General features: G+C 37.3%; 1 protein-coding gene across 1 annotated transcript in view; it reads right to left on the bottom strand.

The window, feature by feature from the left end:
* LOC129717797 (uncharacterized) overlaps window positions 1-7,187 on the bottom strand; it is a 47,260-nt gene extending 40,073 nt beyond the window's left edge. The window contains exons 1-3 of the mRNA XM_055667971.1: window positions 6,346-7,187; window positions 6,094-6,288; window positions 5,350-6,041 (exon numbers count right to left, since the gene is read on the bottom strand). Of these exons, the coding sequence (XP_055523946.1) occupies window positions 5,350-6,041; window positions 6,094-6,288; window positions 6,346-6,477 (1,019 nt within the window). The 5' untranslated portion in view covers window positions 6,478-7,187. The remainder of the gene's footprint in view (window positions 1-5,349; window positions 6,042-6,093; window positions 6,289-6,345) is intronic.
* Between the last annotated feature and the right edge of the window lie 11,945 nt (window positions 7,188-19,132).

Genomic DNA, 19,132 nt, shown 5'->3' with positions numbered 1-19,132 from the left:
CCCTCGGCCTGCAGGGAAGCTATTAATTTAGACCTGGCGTCACGGTGTACAGGGCATGACCAAACCACATGCTCTATGTCGTGATAACCTTCACCACAGGCACAGATACCACTTTCCCCGAGCCCAACACGACGGAGGAGCGCGTCAAATCTATAGTGATTGGACATAAGCCGGGACATCACGCAAATGAAATCCCGACCTACATCCAACCCCTTGAACCACGGGTTCGTCGATACTTTGGGGATTATGGAATGTAACCACCTTCCCAATTCCCCTCTGGTCCAAGCATTTTGCCAACTGATGATCGTATTCTGACGTACAAGTGCGAAAAATTCATTAAAGGCAATTGGTCTTTCATAAATATCACCGTTTGTTGCGCCCACCTTAGCCAAAGAGTCCGCTTTCTCATTACCCGGTATCGAGCAGTGAGAAGGGACCCACGCTAAGGTAATCTGAGTAGATTTTTCGGATAAAGCACTCAGATGTTCCCGTATTTTCCCCAGGAAATACGGAGAGTGCTTAACATCTTTCATCGATCGGAGAGCCTCAATGGAACTGAGACTGTCCGTAAAGATGAAATAATGGTCCGTGGGCATTTTTTCGATAATCCCTAGGGTGTTACTGTCAATCGTTTAGCGATGTTATTTCGGCCTATTTCTGTCTACTTCGTTCATTTATGTTGAGAAATATTATTACAAGATCAATGATATAAATAGTTTCCAGAATACACGCACTCAACGTGCGTAATTCTCATTTCTAGAAAAAATGTCAAAATACGTTTGAGGAAAATAACGTCATGATGGCGATACTCATTTGACATGTTTGTTTAAGAATGTATTAAGACAGCGAGCCTTGGTAGCGTCAGAGGAAGAAGAAGACGATTATCGCAGTGAAAAGTGGTTCTACCGTGACCATTTCGAAGCCTGTACTGAAACCACTCGGCGGGCTCATTGCTACGGCCAGTTGCATTCACTACGAATTTTTAACTAAGCGGAATACATGAATGCTCGTCGATTCCACTCCTTGCGGACGATGGCTTCGGGAAGAGTGAAATACCACGAGCAAAACGGAATAGCAGAGAACACGAACATTCTCTGCTTATAAACAGCATGCGGTGATTCAAAACGAAGGCATTGTTCGGTTCGCTCAAGAACAGATACAAAGAGAGCTTTTCCGAACTAGCTTAGATGAGTGCGTATGAGAAGCGAATATCAGTAACACTGGTAATGGTGAATATCAAAGATAAAAAATAAATAAAAATAACTTATAACCGTTGCAAAATTGTTCAATTCTTGTTGATTAATTTATGGTTTTCAAAGTAGTCATATTCATGAGATAAACTTTTAATCACCATCAGTAGCAGCATTGCAGTTTTGATTGCATGCGAATAGAAGTCGTGTCCGCTGCAATGATAGACGACGAGAAACTAGCGGCGCTCTGCTCCACATATACCCTACGGTACTGTTGCTTTTACCAGCATTTTCTTTCAAGACATCAGTTTCTATTCGCTCTAGCAGCAGGTTTAGAAATTGTTAAAGAAAAGGGGTTGTTTCAAACTTTTCGAAAAACCTTTACCTTCGAGACATCAAATTAGTCTAGGTTCATGGAAGTGAATACACTAAGGTCGTTTTTTACGCGGAGGATGCGTTCCAAATTTTTATGGGTCCGCGTAAAAAACGACTATTTTGAGTTGCAAATATAACAAAGAAAACCGTCCTAAAACGTTAAAACCTCGTTTGATTGGTCATTATTATTCTAGAGGCAAACATTCAATATTTCAAATTTTGAGTATTTACACTAAAAATTGTGAATTGTTTTGAAAACTGATATATGATCACTCGCAGCCGGAAACGGGAAACGTGATTGAAATGAGGTCGATATCTTGTACCGTTGTTGAGTAATGGAGGAAAGCAACTCGCGTAAAAAAAACGCGTAAAAAGCGACCTTACTGTATAAGTTGACCTTTTAGGACGGGGAGACCCTGTTAATTTTTTTTTTTTTTGGATATTGATACAGAGAATATGTCGTCTGTGCTAGGAATGCTCGCATGTGATTGGTTCATTGTTCGCGTAAATTTGACACTGATTTTATGAAAATCGGTCCAGCCATGTCTGAGAAACATGAGTGAGATTAAACAGTCTCCAGAACACGTTTCTTTCCATAACTTTCAATCTTTATAAAATTCAAAAGTTAAGGGTTTTAAGGTAGCCCGTTCATTTGAAACCAATTTTGTTCAAATCGGTTAGTTAGTTTCTGAGATAATGATGTTTCATGATTTTTACATTTTGATACATAACCTCTAAACTAAAAATCCGATTACAATGAAATTTGATAGGGTTTTATGGTGCAGTTATGCCTTAATTAAAAATACATGACATTATTTTTTTATCCATTTTTAAATCATTTTTCAAAGCTAATTTTTCGCATTTCCAGTCGGTAGCGTGTCTGCTACAAAAACAAAATAAAATGAGGCATGAAAACTGAATTTATTTCGAGTTTTGTCTCAGCTTTTCTGGGTTTGGCCCCACAGTGCGTCGGCACAACCAAAAAATCTAGAAGAGCGTTAAATGCATTAACGCGTGAGCTGATCTTAGTACATACGTAGCTTATACTTAACTGCAGTTTCAGCGTTATTAACACCGCTGATTGGTATGTTACCATTTTCCACAGCGACGTTAAGCTTTCTCGTTAGCGACTCGCAGATGAGGTTGCAGTCAGACCCGGAATTCAATAAGGCACGACATATTATATTCTTGCTACTGGAATCTTGAACAAGTACCTATGCCGTCGAAAGCAGCAATTGCTGTTTCAGCATAAATGATTTTGTACAGATGATTGCGTTTGCACTGCGATTTCCCGTTGTTCTTACATAGTTGAACTCGATGTAGCTGCATTTTATGTAGCTGGTGTACTTTCCTTAACCTTAGGATCGTGCAAAAGACTATGATGCTTTCACCTGTACGTTCTACATGTGTTGTCCGATGGCCACGCCGCAGACAATTGAAGCACAGACCGGCTTGCCTGACTTTATTGTGAGCTCTCTAAATGTCACACTTATAAGTCTGATGATCACCGTTGCAGCAGATACATGATTCCTTGGTTTGTTTCGACGGCGTTCCTGCCTTGAGTGGTTTTCTGCTCGAATTTGGCTTTCTGCTTTGGTGCATTGGCAGGACGCGATTCGGTATATTCCTACATTTTTGCAGTATACGACTACGCTTCCGTCAACCAGATCACTGTAAGCAGGCAGCTCTTCTTCTGAAATCTGTGATTTCCACAATTTCCTTGTTTTCTTGACCAAGCGTTTGGCTATTACGTTGACAAGAATCGTTTCGGAAAGTCCGTCTACAACCAATTGTGGCGATTCATTGCCGTTCCCACTCGTCATTTTGGGTAGGTTAAGCAAAGCATCTATATGCGTATCTAATATGATCCTTTCATTTTCATAAGTATTTTCTAACATCTTCCATGCTGATTCATGATCATTGTTATTGATCGCGTCCTAGTCGATCTTGCCAACTGCATCGTATACCAGAAAGTTTTTCAAGTGGTAAAGCTTGGTGGCCGGAGATTCATTTGGGTACCTGTTCATTATCGTCTTAAACATGCACTCAAATGAGTACCAATTTTCCGCTGATCTTTAGAAACGATGTCACAAATTTCCAAATAAGTTTTTTGCATATCGTCATTACGCTGGTGTAGTGTATCAAGTTGTAAATTCAATCAATGAACACTGACCTCAGACAGCTTGCTTCAAACCTTCACGGGTCCGATACGTTTTTTCTTTTGCCAAATCACGCAGATCAAGAAGCCGCTCTAACTTTTTTGCAATTTCTTTGCGCTTCTGTTCTTGCTTTTAGTCTAGCACTGATACATAGTTACTAGATGATACACCAGTTAAAGCGTCGAGAAGTTCCTCACTCATGGAAAGTTCGTGCAAGACCGACCGCGATTGAACATTTTACGCGCACGAGCAGCACTGTACGACACGTCGTTTGGTAACTGTGCCAGTACTTTTCCACACGGTGGAATTCAAAATGTTTCGCGTGTTAACCGGAATTTCACTGCAAATACTCAAAAACCATCATCCGGTTGTATGGACCAAATGATTGTATGGACCAAATGTTAATCGTGAAGTTCACAAAAAATGGTTTTGGATGTAGTTTACTAGTGAATCTAAAAAACGAGTGCTAATAGGTAGAGATATTTATTTCAACTGAACTCGCTTTTGACTTAGGCCCAGGCCTTGGCCCTACTTATGACTGTACATTACCCTCCGGCAGGGCGAATCGGTTCGCGCCGCTGTTCGAGCCCACTATGGCCAGGGCCTTATACATCTAGGTTGAACGTGTAGTCTTTCTCCTTTAGAACAGAGCGACTGAGGAGTCGAAAGAAGTTTTTAGAACTAGGAATCCCAACTGTACTACAACAGTTAACCAGTCCACCGAAGAACAAACGGGGCATAAAATATATTAGGTAAATGGCAATCGCAGAAAAAGAACTATAATGGTAGCAGAAATGAAGTGTTTCGGGAAGGTGATAGGGTGATAGTTCGTGATTATAGTAATCCAAACTTCTTGGACTGTTATTCTAAGGATTTTTGGGGAGCGGTAGATTGATCAGCATCTAAACTAAATGAAAAAAGATGCACGTGAACTCCAGAACAATGAAAAAACAGCAGTGGTAGTTGTCCCTAGAACACAGATGAATGTTACCAATTTGGTTCCAGCAAAAAGATCGATAAAACATCGCAACATTGCATAGGTTGCATGCTAGCCAAATGCCTACTATGAACGACAACGATAGTCAGTCTTTCGTTACTATATAGGATGTGACACATAATATGACCAGATAATCTTTGAAAAACGATGACAACGCTGAGGCACCAGGTGATCCAATTCATCAATCTGCGCCCTTGAACAACGACAAGAGATTATTAGTGAGCTGGTTTACGCAAAGATTCTGGAGACTAAGAGACGCAGAGGGACGAATTTTTAAATAAGTGACCTTGTCAAATATTTTCTCATTTCAGATGTTGATGAATCGTTAGCGGGGCGATCTTAAATCATCATAGTGTGAGGGTGTTAGATATGAGAATTCTTTAGTGTAAATACAACTACCTTGAACACAACAAAGTACCGTTGATTGGGATTTGAGTACGAATGACGCTGGACGCTTGACGCGTTTTCTAAATAAATAAAATACAGATAAAATAAAGGTTTGCTATTCATTCCTTGAATATAGGTTTTGCTTTACTTTGTGTTAGTTTCTACACGACTGAGATTTCCTGTTCATTTTTTGAACTATTGAACATTTCATAATCAAGTATTAAATAAAGCAGGTACTTACTTTTTCTTGGCGCTGAATGGCATGCCATCTGCAACTTTGCGCTTCTTGGATGATTTACTGAGGCATGGAGTAGCATTCGTTTTGTCAAGGAGTTCATCAGGATTATCTAAGTTTTCGGAAGAACCAACGGCACCAACTATTTTTTTAATGCCATGAAATATACGAGTAATTGATCCACTCCGTCGCTTTTTTTTCTTTTTCTCCGTTACATTGCACGCTACCAAACTGTCTACAGTTGAACGAGCAATATTGACAGATTCATTAATTTTATCGAACACAGTTTCAGGAACAACACCGATGTTATGAGAGTTTTCTATCAACAGTTGAATAACTTTAACGTGGCTCGATAACCGTTGTTGGATCATCTCTGCAATTGGCATCAGATTTGGGGTAAAAATAATAGCCAAATTTTCTGCCGTCATCTTGTTACAACTTGAGTGAAGTGTAACAGTGTGCAAGAATTGCATGAAGAAAGCTAGTGTGTTGATAGTTATCGGTGGAAGGAGCAAACAGGTTATTAACAGATTGTATACTTTATGTTCACCGGATAGAAGACAACGAATCAATGCCTCTTGAAAACTTCCTGTAGGTAACAGCGGTTCCGGGAGGTCACGAAAAAACGTTTTCAATATATTTGCGATGTCTATTACATGATATGATTTGCCTAAAGCCTTCCCCGATTCAATACTAGCCTGCAAAATAAACCAACTGTTATAATGGCATTAGATAAAGAAAAAAAATTACTTTGATTTCTTGTTGCCTTTTCGCTGAGCCGGCTTTCCTAAATAACCCTTCTGTTTTTATTTGTTCAAGAACACGTTGACAAGCATTTGATACAAACGCAGGGATTTGTGCGACATATCCATTGGCAAGGATAACATCAGTTAGCTCTAAAGTGTGCAGAGGTACATTGAAAATTTTTTTACAGCGGTTTTTTTCCTTTGAACAAAATATATTATTGTTTGTAAAGTATGATAAATTGATGAACTTTCATACCTGCCCTACTTTTATCCGCTTTTCTTTTCTATATTTTATTCCATGTTCACGTAATTCACTGATAATAACGTTTGCTATTTCTTCCTTGTTTTCAATTTCATTTATGAATATATGAGATCGCTGTTTATCCATGGCTTATGCTTGCATCTTGCGTTCCAGCGTATCATATAAATCAACTCGCAATAAGGCGTAACGTGACTTACGTTTTTCTTAAGAAAAATACGAATAACCAAACTAATCAAGAAAATCCAATCAAAATATTAAACGGACTTAACTGATCAAACCGGTCAAAATGTCAACGGTTGCTTGATCGTGCTTTATATTTTATGATTTTGTTTGGCCAGAGATGCCAGATGTTTTTTAAAAATGTCTGCAGCTACTCGAAAACCCAAAAGCATCTGCTTGAAATCTGAAATATACACGGTAGAGTGCCTATATATAACTAGAGTGGCGCCGTATCATCCAAAGTAACGCTGGTAACACTGAACATCCTTTCTCTTCTCCTCACACGTGTTTAACAGGTTGTTTGCTCAATTGGAATTACACTGACACATAATTTTCATAAGGCAATTCATGAGACAGTTGCGATCAGCTGATTTCAGTCTGTTTTCAACTTATGACAGTTTTATGAATGTTCGATCGGTCTCAACTTGGATGCAATCCGGATCCAGAAGCGTGAAAAAGAAATGTTATGCGATCGGTAGCTAGTATCGCGAGTGCCAATCCTAAATACAACAATAAAAAATCATTTTTGATATTATAGCCGACATTAAAAGATTTCTGTTTTGGTCATGTTTTGGTTTTGCAGCTTGAAAAACAGCAACAATAACAAACGTACAAGCAAAGAAACGTCACCCGTGGATTGCCTTATTCCAATTTTGACAGTGTCGCCAGTCTATATATTTACAGGCACTCTAATGCACGGGAATGGCATCGCTGTCAGCTACCATACATTTGACGCACGCTCGTAAATAATAACTCTAAAATGAGTAACATTTGACGCATTTTCGTAAAAAGTGGAACAACTTTTAAATTGAGTAACTCCACAAATACTCAAAACTGAGTAACACTAGGCGTCTTTAAAATGAGTCATTATTACTCCAAATTTGAGTACGACATTACTCGTTTTTTGGGTACAGTTCAGTTTCATTACTGGCTAGAAATCCGCCACGGCCAATAAACGACACCACATGTTCATCAATAATTACCTTGTAATATAAGTAAACAGTTATAATGCCTTCTGAGGCGCACACAATTAAAAAACATATGTCACAAACTGAAGCACATCGTCATCATCTTTCAAAATGGACGTCGTTATATGCGACGTTACTCAGAACTAAGTTATATGAAGGGAACCCAAAAAGTGAGTCAAAGTTACACAAAATCAAAAAGGACTTCTACTCATTTTTTGACGTCTACGAACATCGTTCTAAACTGAGTCAGAGTTGCTCAGTTCATGAGTTATTATTTACGAGCGTGCGCGTTACCAACATAACTGTAGTCAGCCTATACACCAGAGAGACGCCGAGACACTCACCGTTAAGGCAACTGTCAACATCAAAACGGGCGAACTGTATAATTTTGCATTGCCGTTATCCGTTTTGATGTTGACAGTTTCCTTAACGGTGAGTGTCTTGTCATTTCTCTAATATACAGGTTCCCTACATCACTGGCACTGGCACCCGCAAAATGGGCAGTTTACCCTTATCTTACGTTGATTCGGGCAAACCGGCTAAATGTTGACTGCAATTATTAGTAGCATATCAGACAGTTTTGAGCAATTTCTCAAGGTTTTCACATGGTATGTGATATTCTAAGTGATATTTAATACATTAACTGTGTCCCAAAGCAAAGTGAAGCAAACTGTGACAGCAGAAAAAGTAGTTTTGGGACAAACGGTACAGAAATAGATGTTCGTAACGCTTGAAGGCTACCATGCCATTCCCTTGGAAATACGTGATTCAGGAAAAAATTCGCTCACGCAAGCAAAAGTGTGTAGATTCATTTTGAGAAAGTCTGCGCAAATATAAGGAGATTCTGACAAAAATCTGCAGAAACTATTAAAAATCTGCAAATAACTGCGAATCAATAAAAATCTGCACACGGCCTCTAAAAATTTGCGTTTTGCAGACAAATCTGGTGTCCCTGGTTCTCGCCTTAGTTTTTCGCTTATACGTACCAGAGTATGTTTATAATAAGAGTCCCGCAAAGATGAAACCAAAGGAACCAAATCAGTGTCAAACGAGGGTACCAATCGAGCAATGTAAATAAACAAGGTGATAATGTTGGGAGTGGATGAAAAGTGTTGTAATTGAGCGTAATAAAAAATATGTGTTTTTCCGAAATTTTACTTACACATTTTAATCCAACATTAAACCTGTACACTGGTTCACTTAAACATAACAAAACATCACTGGTGTAATCTTTCAAAACTGTGTACCTTGTGCAGAATTTCGAAAAATGATATTCGCTTATGCATGGGGAAAAACATACCTGTATAGTTCTTGGCAACAAACGGCACTAAAACTGTGTTGCCGAAACGATAGATTTTCTCTTCGCGCGACTCTATATACACATAGACTCTGATACGTACACTCTGAAAAAAAAAAATTCACGTAAAATTTACCGGGGAAAGTGGATGATTCTCATCCACCTTCTATTCACGTATTAACCTTTTGCTGATTCCACGAAAGCCGATCATGTGTCAGTGTGTTAGTGTCACCTTCGGCATCAATCATCTACGTGTTGGTCAGGTAATTATAGACTATCTCACCGAATTTCTATAACCTCACTTTTCCGACAGCTAGTGGTAACTTTATTTACATTTTGGATTTTGTGCATTTTTCTGATGGAGCAATTGTGTGCGTAGTGGAAATGCTGCTCAATTTATAATTGTTCCTAGTGTACTGGCACCTTACGCACAACATTTAAAGGGAATTTTGGTCACAATTAAAATGATCTGCTGTAATTGAGAACAAAATTGCATCACCCAAGGGTAAACAAAGTTACCAGTAGCTGTCAAACTCAGGTGTGTGACGTCACCGTGCGATGGTCTATAACCTGATTTTCACGTACCTTTTTACGTAATACAGTCGTCGTTCGCCAACTGCAACATGTTTACATTGCAGTTATCGAATGCCGTTCGATAACTGCAACACTTGACACATGCCAAAATTTAGAGGGGGGTCCATCACTACCATTTTTGTTTTCAATGATGTCGAAATGTATTTTTTAAATGGAATAGTGGCAAAAAATAGCAGAAAACTAAAATAGGCAAGCTTTTTGATTAATCAATTTGATATTCATATTTCCGCATCATAATTTAATTTAATGTAACTACTTTACATAACCAATATGTAGGCGAAGATAAAGTTCATCACTACAGAAGATCATTTTACGAGAAGTTTCTGAGCTCAATTCATGAATGAAATTTTGACAGAAAGCTCGGAACCGCTGACATAACGCAAGTAAAAGCAACATCAATGTCAGCAGGATCCGTGACACCTATCAGTTCCTAAAATGGTCTATTTAACGCTAGGTCACAAAATATTGTTTGTGATCTACTATGCACTGCCTCGCTGAGTAGTGAAAGCTAGCCAAACAATTCACAAGGAATATTTTTTTTCTCTTATAATAATTACGGAAAGTGAACCACATAACATGGTGATCTTGCTTCATTGATTAAGGGGTTATATACCTTTTAAGCTTTAAAAAAACCGAAAAAAAATTTATTGCATTATCTTCAAATACAACATTTTGAGGACATTTTCACAAATTTTCATAAAGATCTGAGCAAAAGGAAGAAAGTTAGAGCGATTTGCAGGGCGCCTCGCCACGGCCGCAAAAGCTAAACTTGAAAATTTACACGCGATTATCTCGGAAGTGTTTTCCAAAAAATGACTTTGCCGTGATTCTGATTGCGGGAACACTACTGAACCGATTTATTTCATCTTTTTTCTTTAATTTTCGTTATTAATTTTGCCGGTCCTTGAACGATAACTTTTTGAAACATCCCAAGTAACAATTATTGTTACCTAAACATTTATTCGATCACTTTTATTAGGCTACAGTTGAACAATAACCGAAATGGAAAATAAAAAACTTCTGTTCAATGGTTGTTCAGTTGAATTTGTAGAAATTATCCGACACACAGTTGTTTAGGAGCGGCGAAGAGGGTTTTGAACAACAACAGTAGAATATTGTATTCAACACTTGTTAAACCAGCGTTGAACAGATGCACCAGTAAACATTTATTAGGCTACTGTTCTGTATGTGTACGACCTGTCGAATAAAATATTTATTATTCATCTGTTAAACCATTGCTCGACTGTTGTGATGCTCTAGTTAAACGCGTGTTTAAACATAGTGTTTGCTAACGTTTGTTTCGCGCATTGGAACATACTCATGCAGCTTACACGGGTGCAGGGGTGGAATAAGCCATGAATACGCTATCATCTCTTATCCAGAGTCTATGTGTATATAGAGTCGCGCAAAGAGAAAATCTATCGTTTCGGCAACACAGTTTTTGTGCAGTTTGTTGCCAAGAACTATACAGTTCTGTTTTTCACCATGCATAAGCGAATATCATTTTTTGAAATTCTCCACAAGGTACACAGTTTTGAAAGATTACACCGGTGATGTTTTGTTAAATTTAAGTGAACCAGTGTACAGGTTTAATGTTGGATTAAAATGTGTAAGTAAAATTTCGGAAAAACACATATTCTTTATTACGCTCAATTACAACACTTTTCATCCACTCCCAACATTATCACCTTGTTTATTTACATTACTCGATTGGTACCCTCGTTTGACACTGATTTGGTTCCTTTGGTTTCATCTTTGCGGGACTCTTATTATAAACATAGACTCTGCTCTTATCGACAATGCACATTTATAACAGGTAGGTTATAAGTTTCCAGCAACACTGCGTTATAATCAGAAAGCAACCAGGGATGCCACATATACAGATTTTTCTGTATTTTACAGATTTTTGAACTAAAAAAGCAATACAGAATCTGTATTACAGAATTACAGATTATTGTCAAAAATACAGATTTTACAGATTTTTTTTTGTTATACCGACGAACTGAAATCAATTTCATGGTTGGAATTCGATTACACGATTGTCAAAGTTTTGTAAAAAAACATCAGGATTATGTTGATATCTATGCAGAAGAAGTGGAATGAGACTTGGACGCAGCGCGAAAACTAACGTTTAGAAATATCTGTCGGGATTTCTATGCAAAGATCGCGAAACAAATTTCAAAGAGGTGCGATTTCACCGATCCAGTTGTAAAAACGGCAGTAATAAGTAATCTTAAATCGTTCGTAAAATTGGTCAATTCCCCAAATTTGTATCAGCAACTGACCGACAAGGGCTGAATAACGAATATCGCACGTTTAAAACAAACTTTTTGATCGGAAGATTCATTGAAACAAATGACTTAACTAGGTCTGATATGTTGGACACCCTTAGGCGGGATGGTAAATTTATGTTTCCGTTACAGATCATTTGTTTGATTTTTCTAAATAAATCCACATTCTTCGACTTGGTTAGAACACATACGTTCAATAACAAGTTCAAAGTCAGAAATTGCATAACCCCTGAGCTAATGATCTCAATTTTAAAAGCTCACAGCTAGCGTTGCAGACGAAGGAGAAGGAAACTTTAAAAAATAAATTTAAAAACCTGTTTGTTTCTTAGTTTGCTCGATACAGATTTTTAATACAGATTTTTTGGCCCGATATACAGATGTACAGATATTTTTGAAGAAAAATACAGATATAAATGTGGCAACCCTGAAAGCAACCTGGTTGTATTTTTTATATAACGGTCAGATGTCAGATTCAGCCAAACAGAAACAGCAGTCAGGTCCTAGGACAAGACGTGACAGCTGGTCACCGTTACATTCAACCAATTTGAACCGGCTGCTGATTGGCTGAATTCGATAACGCAATCGCAACGTAGAAAATACAACGAGGTTACTTTTCACTGTAAAGCAGTGATGCTGGAGAGTCATAATTTAGCTATTATAATTGTTCATAAATAATGATGCAAAAGTGTGCAAGGTACATGATATTACCGAGTAATGTATTTCGCTGTTATAACTTTAAAAATGCATTGATTAATCGTTTATTACTATTTCGGTTGAAGTCCAAGAACCTTAGGAAGAAAAAAATTGGGTACCAAGAAACTTAGGAAGAAAAAATTTGATAATAGAAGTATGCTTTATTGAACATAAAATAATAAATAAGAATTGAGTATTATTCGCCTATATATTGCAATTTTAATTTGTTTTATTTTCATTGACCTGCAGAAGTTGTTAAAAATAATCATTCTGGCATCAACGGTATGGAACGTTCAAAAAAATTTCGACGGGGATGACGGCCGTTACGAAAAGAAAAATAAGAAGCCAGCTGTCGCGTCTTGTCTTGGGTCAGGTCGAATTTGGTTCCGTGTAACGGACACCGATTAACAGGTCCTGAGTATAGACACTATATATATATATATATATATATATATATATATATATATATATATATATATATATATATATATATATATATATATATATATATATATATATATATATATATATATATATATATATATATATATATATATATATATATAGTGTCTATACTCAGGACCTGTTAATCGGTGTCCGTTACACGGAACCAAATTCGACCTGACCTGACCCAAGACAAGACGCGACAGCTGGCTTCTTATTTTTCTTTTCGTAACGGCCGTCATCCCCGTCGAAATTTTTTTGAACGTTCCATACCGTTGATGCCAGAATGATTATTTTTAACAACTTCTGCAGGTCAATGAAAATAAAACAAATTAAAATTGCAATATATAGGCGAATAATACTCAATTCTTATTTATTATTTTATGTTCAATAAAGCATACTTCTATTATCAAATTTTTTCTTCCTAAGTTTCTTGGTACCCAATTTTTTTCTTCCTAAGGTTCTTGGACTTCAACCGAAATAGTAATAAACGATTAACCAATGCATTTTTAAAGTTATAACAGCGAAATACATTACTCGGTAATATCATGTACCTTGCACACTTTTGCATCATTATTTATGAACAATTATAATAGCTAAATTATGACTCTCCAGCATCACTGCTTTACAGTGAAAAGTAACCTCGTTGTATTTTCTACGTTGCGATTGCGTTATCGAATTCAGCCAATCAGCAGCCGGTTCAAATTGGTTGAATGTAACGGTGACCAGCTGTCACGTCTTGTCCTAGGACCTGACTGCTGTTTCTGTTTGGCTGAATCTGACATCTGACCGTTATATAAAAAATACAACCAGGTTGCTTTCAGGGTTGCCACATTTATATCTGTATTTTTCTTCAAAAATATCTGTACATCTGTATATCGGGCCAAAAAATCTGTATTAAAAATCTGTATCGAGCAAACTAAGAAACAAACAGGTTTTTAAATTTATTTTTTAAAGTTTCCTTCTCCTTCGTCTGCAACGTTAGCTGTGAGCTTTTAAAATTGAGATCATTAGCTCAGGGGTTATGCAATTTCTGACTTTGAACTTGTTATTGAACGTATGTGTTCTAACCAAGTCGAAGAATGTGGATTTATTTAGAAAAATCAAACAAATGATCTGTAACGGAAACATAAATTTACCATCCCGCCTAAGGGTGTCCAACATATCAGACCTAGTTAAGTCATTTGTTTCAATGAATCTTCCGATCAAAAAGTTTGTTTTAAACGTGCGATATTCGTTATTCAGCCCTTGTCGGTCAGTTGCTGATACAAATTTGGGGAATTGACCAATTTTACGAACGATTTAAGATTACTTATTACTGCCGTTTTTACAACTGGATCGGTGAAATCGCACCTCTTTGCAATTTGTTTCGCGATCTTTGCATAGAAATCCCGACAGATATTTCTAAACGTTAGTTTTCGCGCTGCGTCCAAGTCTCATTCCACTTCTTCTGCATAGATATCAACATAATCCTGATGTTTTTTTACAAAACTTTGACAATCGTGTAATCGAATTCCAACCATGAAATTGATTTCAGTTCGTCGGTATAACAAAAAAAAATCTGTAAAATCTGTATTTTTGACAATAATCTGTAATTCTGTAATACAGATTCTGTATTGCTTTTTTAGTTCAAAAATCTGTAAAATACAGAAAAATCTGTATATGTGGCATCCCTGGTTGCTTTCTGATTATAACGCAGTGTTGCTGGAAACTTATAACCTACCTGTTATAAATGTGCATTGTCGATAAGAGCAGAGTCTATGTTTATAATAAGAGTCCCGCAAAGATGAAACCAAAGGAACCAAATCAGTGTCAAACGAGGGTACCAATCGAGTAATGTAAATAAACAAGGTGATAATGTTGGGAGTGGATGAAAAGTGTTGTAATTGAGCGTAATAAAGAATATGTGTTTTTCCGAAATTTTACTTACACATTTTAATCCAACATTAAACCTGTACACTGGTTCACTTAAATTTAACAAAACATCACCGGTGTAATCTTTCAAAACTGTGTACCTTGTGGAGAATTTCAAAAAATGATATTCGCTTATGCATGGTGAAAAACAGAACTGTATAGTTCTTGGCAACAAACTGCACAAAAACTGTGTTGCCGAAACGATAGATTTTCTCTTTGCGCGACTCTATATACACATAGACTCTGGATAAGAGATGATAGCGTATTCATGGCTTATTCCACCCCTGCACCCGTGTAAGCTGCATGAGTATGTTCCAATGCGCGAAACAAACGTTAGCAAACACTATGTTTAAACACGCGTTTAACTAGAGCATCACAACAGTCGAGCAATGGTTTAACAGATGAATAATAAATATTTTATTCGACAGGTCGTACACATACAGAACAGTAGCCTAATAAATGTTTACTGGTGCATCTGTTCAACGCTGGTTTAACAAGTGTTGAATACAATATTCTACTGTTGTTGTTCAAAACCCTCTTCGCCGCTCCTAAACAACTGTGTGTCGGATAATTTCTACAAATTCAACTGAACAACCATTGAACAGAAGTTTTTTATTTTCCATTTCGGTTATTGTTCAACTGTAGCCTAATAAAAGTGATCGAATAAATGTTTAGGTAACAATAATTGTTACTTGGGATGTTTCAAAAAGTTATCGTTCAAGGACCGGCAAAATTAATAACGAAAATTAAAGAAAAAAGATGAAATAAATCGGTTCAGTAGTGTTCCCGCAATCAGAATCACGGCAAAGTCATTTTTTGGAAAACACTTCCGAGATAATCGCGTGTAAATTTTCAAGTTTAGCTTTTGCGGCCGTGGCGAGGCGCCCTGCAAATCGCTCTAACTTTCTTCCTTTTGCTCAGATCTTTATGAAAATTTGTGAAAATGTCCTCAAAATGTTGTATTTGAAGATAATGCAATAAATTTTTTTTCGGTTTTTTTAAAGCTTAAAAGGTATATAACCCCTTAATCAATGAAGCAAGATCACCATGTTATGTGGTTCACTTTCCGTAATTATTATAAGAGAAAAAAAATATTCCTTGTGAATTGTTTGGCTAGCTTTCACTACTCAGCGAGGCAGTGCATAGTAGATCACAAACAATATTTTGTGACCTAGCGTTAAATAGACCATTTTAGGAACTGATAGGTGTCACGGATCCTGCTGACATTGATGTTGCTTTTACTTGCGTTATGTCAGCGGTTCCGAGCTTTCTGTCAAAATTTCATTCATGAATTGAGCTCAGAAACTTCTCGTAAAATGATCTTCTGTAGTGATGAACTTTATCTTCGCCTACATATTGGTTATGTAAAGTAGTTACATTAAATTAAATTATGATGCGGAAATATGAATATCAAATTGATTAATCAAAAAGCTTGCCTATTTTAGTTTTCTGCTATTTTTTGCCACTATTCCATTTAAAAAATACATTTCGACATCATTGAAAACAAAAATGGTAGTGATGGACCCCCCTCTAAATTTTGGCATGTGTCAAGTGTTGCAGTTATCGAACGGCATTCGATAACTGCAATGTAAACATGTTGCAGTTGGCGAACGACGACTGTATTACGTAAAAAGGTACGTGAAAATCAGGTTATAGACCATCGCACGGTGACGTCACACACCTGAGTTTGACAGCTACTGGTAACTTTGTTTACCCTTGGGTGATGCAATTTTGTTCTCAATTACAGCAGATCATTTCAATTGTGACCAAAATTCCCTTTAAATGTTGTGCGTAAGGTGCCAGTACACTAGGAACAATTATAAATTGAGCAGCATTTCCACTACGCACACAATTGCTCCATCAGAAAAATGCACAAAATCCAAAATGTAAATAAAGTTACCACTAGCTGTCGGAAAAGTGAGGTTATAGAAATTCGGTGAGATAGTCTATAATTACCTGACCAACACGTAGATGATTGATGCCGAAGGTGACACTAACACACTGACACATGATCGGCTTTCGTGGAATCAGCAAAAGGTTAATACGTGAATAGAAGGTGGATGAGAATCATCCACTTTCCCCGGTAAATTTTACGTGAATTTTTTTTTTCAGAGTGTACGTATCAGAGTCTATGTGTATATAGAGTCGCGCGAAGGAGAAAATCTATCGTTTTCGGCAACACAGTTTTAGTGCCGTTTGTTGCCAAGAACTATACAGGTATGTTTTTCCCCATGCATAAGCGAATATCATTTTTCGATTCTGCACAAGGTACACAGTTTTGAAAGATTACACCAGTGATGTTTTGTTATGTTTAAGTGAACCAGTGTACAGGTTTAATGTTGGATTAAAATGTGTAAGTAAAATTTCGGAAAAACACATATTTTTTATTACGCTCAATTACAACACTTTTCATCCACTCCCAACATTATCACCTTGTTTATTTACATTGCTCGATTGGTACCCTCGTTTGACACTGATTTGGTTCCTTTGGTTTCATCTTTGCGGGACTCTTATTATAAACATACTCTGGTACGTATAAGCGAAAAACTAAGGCGAGAACCAGGGACACCAGATTTGTCTGCAAAACGCAAATTTTTAGAGGCCGTGTGCAGATTTTTATTGATTCGCAGTTATTTGCAGATTTTTAATAGTTTCTGCAGATTTTTGTCAGAATCTCCTTATATTTGCGCAGACTTTCTCAAAATGAATCTACACACTTTTGCTTGCGTGAGCGAATTTTTTCCTGAATCACGTATTTCCAAGGGAATGGCATGGTAGCCTTCAAGCGTTACGAACATCTATTTCTGTACCGTTTGTCCCAAAACTACTTTTTCTGCTGTCACAGTTTGCTTCACTTTGCTTTGGGACACAGTTAATGTATTAAATATCACTTAGAATATCACATACCATGTGAAAACCTTGAGAAATTGCTCAAAACTGTCTGATATGCTACTAATAATTGCAGTCAACATTTAGCCGGTTTGCCCGAATCAACGTAAGATAAGGGTAAACTGCCCATTTTGCGGGTGCCAGTGCCAGTGATGTAGGGAACCTGTATATTAGAGAAATGACAAGACACTCACCGTTAAGGAAACTGTCAACATCAAAACGGATAACGGCAATGCAAAATTATATATTATATTGGTTCCGTGTAACGGACACCGATTAACAGGTCCTGAGTATAGACACTATATATATATATATATATATATATATATATATATATATATATATATATATATATATATATATATATATATATATATATATATATATATATATATATATATATATATATATATATATATATATATATATATATATATATATATATATATATATATATATATATATATATATATATATATATATATATATATATATATATATATATATATATATCATGGGCGCAACTACGGGGGGGCTAGGGGGGGCTGAAGCCCCCCCTGGAACGTGTTTAGCCCCCCCTAGAACTTCCCAGAGAACGATTGTATTCAATATATATATATATATATATATATATATATATATATATATACATTCCATACTACTTATCAGAGCATCAAAATCCACACAAATTGAGATGTCGTCATTCATTGGCTAAGAACTAGTTCTGCACCCAGGATCGATTCTCAACCCTTGCTCTCTTACTCACTTTACCAGTCAGACGAGAGCTGTAGTAACTCGTGCTGTATCAAGTAGTCGCCAGTTTACTCGGCTTTGGGCTGTGTTTCACCAGTTCCCCAGACGTCTCATCACTCGCAAGTCTCTTTCGATCTGGTCGAGCCATCATGCACGCTGCGCCCCTTAATTTCTTGTGCCGGTAGGGTTGCTGAAGAGAAGTGATTTCACATGGTTGTCGTCCGGCATTCTTACGATGTGACCGGCCCACCGCAACCTAATGTCTTCCGCCAGGTGTGCAATGGGGTTCTCTCCAAGCAGCGCTTGTAGCTCATGGTTCATGCGCTGTAGCCATTATCCGTCATCTGCTTGTGCTCCACCGTAGATAGTCACCTTCTGTTCGCCGATAGGCACCTTCTGTTCGAAAATATCAAAAGGACTTCCGTAGAGGACTACCGGTTATCAGGGTTTTGTAGTTTTTTGTATCGAAGTGGTCATGTCCGATCATCACCGTGATTGGTGCGTACGTTTGTAATGTCTGAGAAGAACGGGCCGTCGTTGAGAACGTGGTCAATTTGTTTTGCTGTACGTTGGTCGAGGTAAGAAGGGACTTTGGACTGCTAATCCGCGGGAAGCTGCGAAGTTGGTGCATAGCAGGCTGTGCGGGCCGATAACCGGCTTATATAAGTCTATCCTTCCGTTCATGTCCCCAACGACGATCTTGATATCTCTACGCGAGC

The sequence above is a fragment of the Wyeomyia smithii genome, chromosome 1 (assembly GCF_029784165.1).
Source record: "Wyeomyia smithii strain HCP4-BCI-WySm-NY-G18 chromosome 1, ASM2978416v1, whole genome shotgun sequence".
NCBI classification, from domain to species: Eukaryota; Metazoa; Arthropoda; class Insecta; order Diptera; family Culicidae; genus Wyeomyia; species Wyeomyia smithii.
Note: the sequence above shows the minus strand (reverse complement) of the source record. Positions and strands in the feature narration are given on the sequence as shown.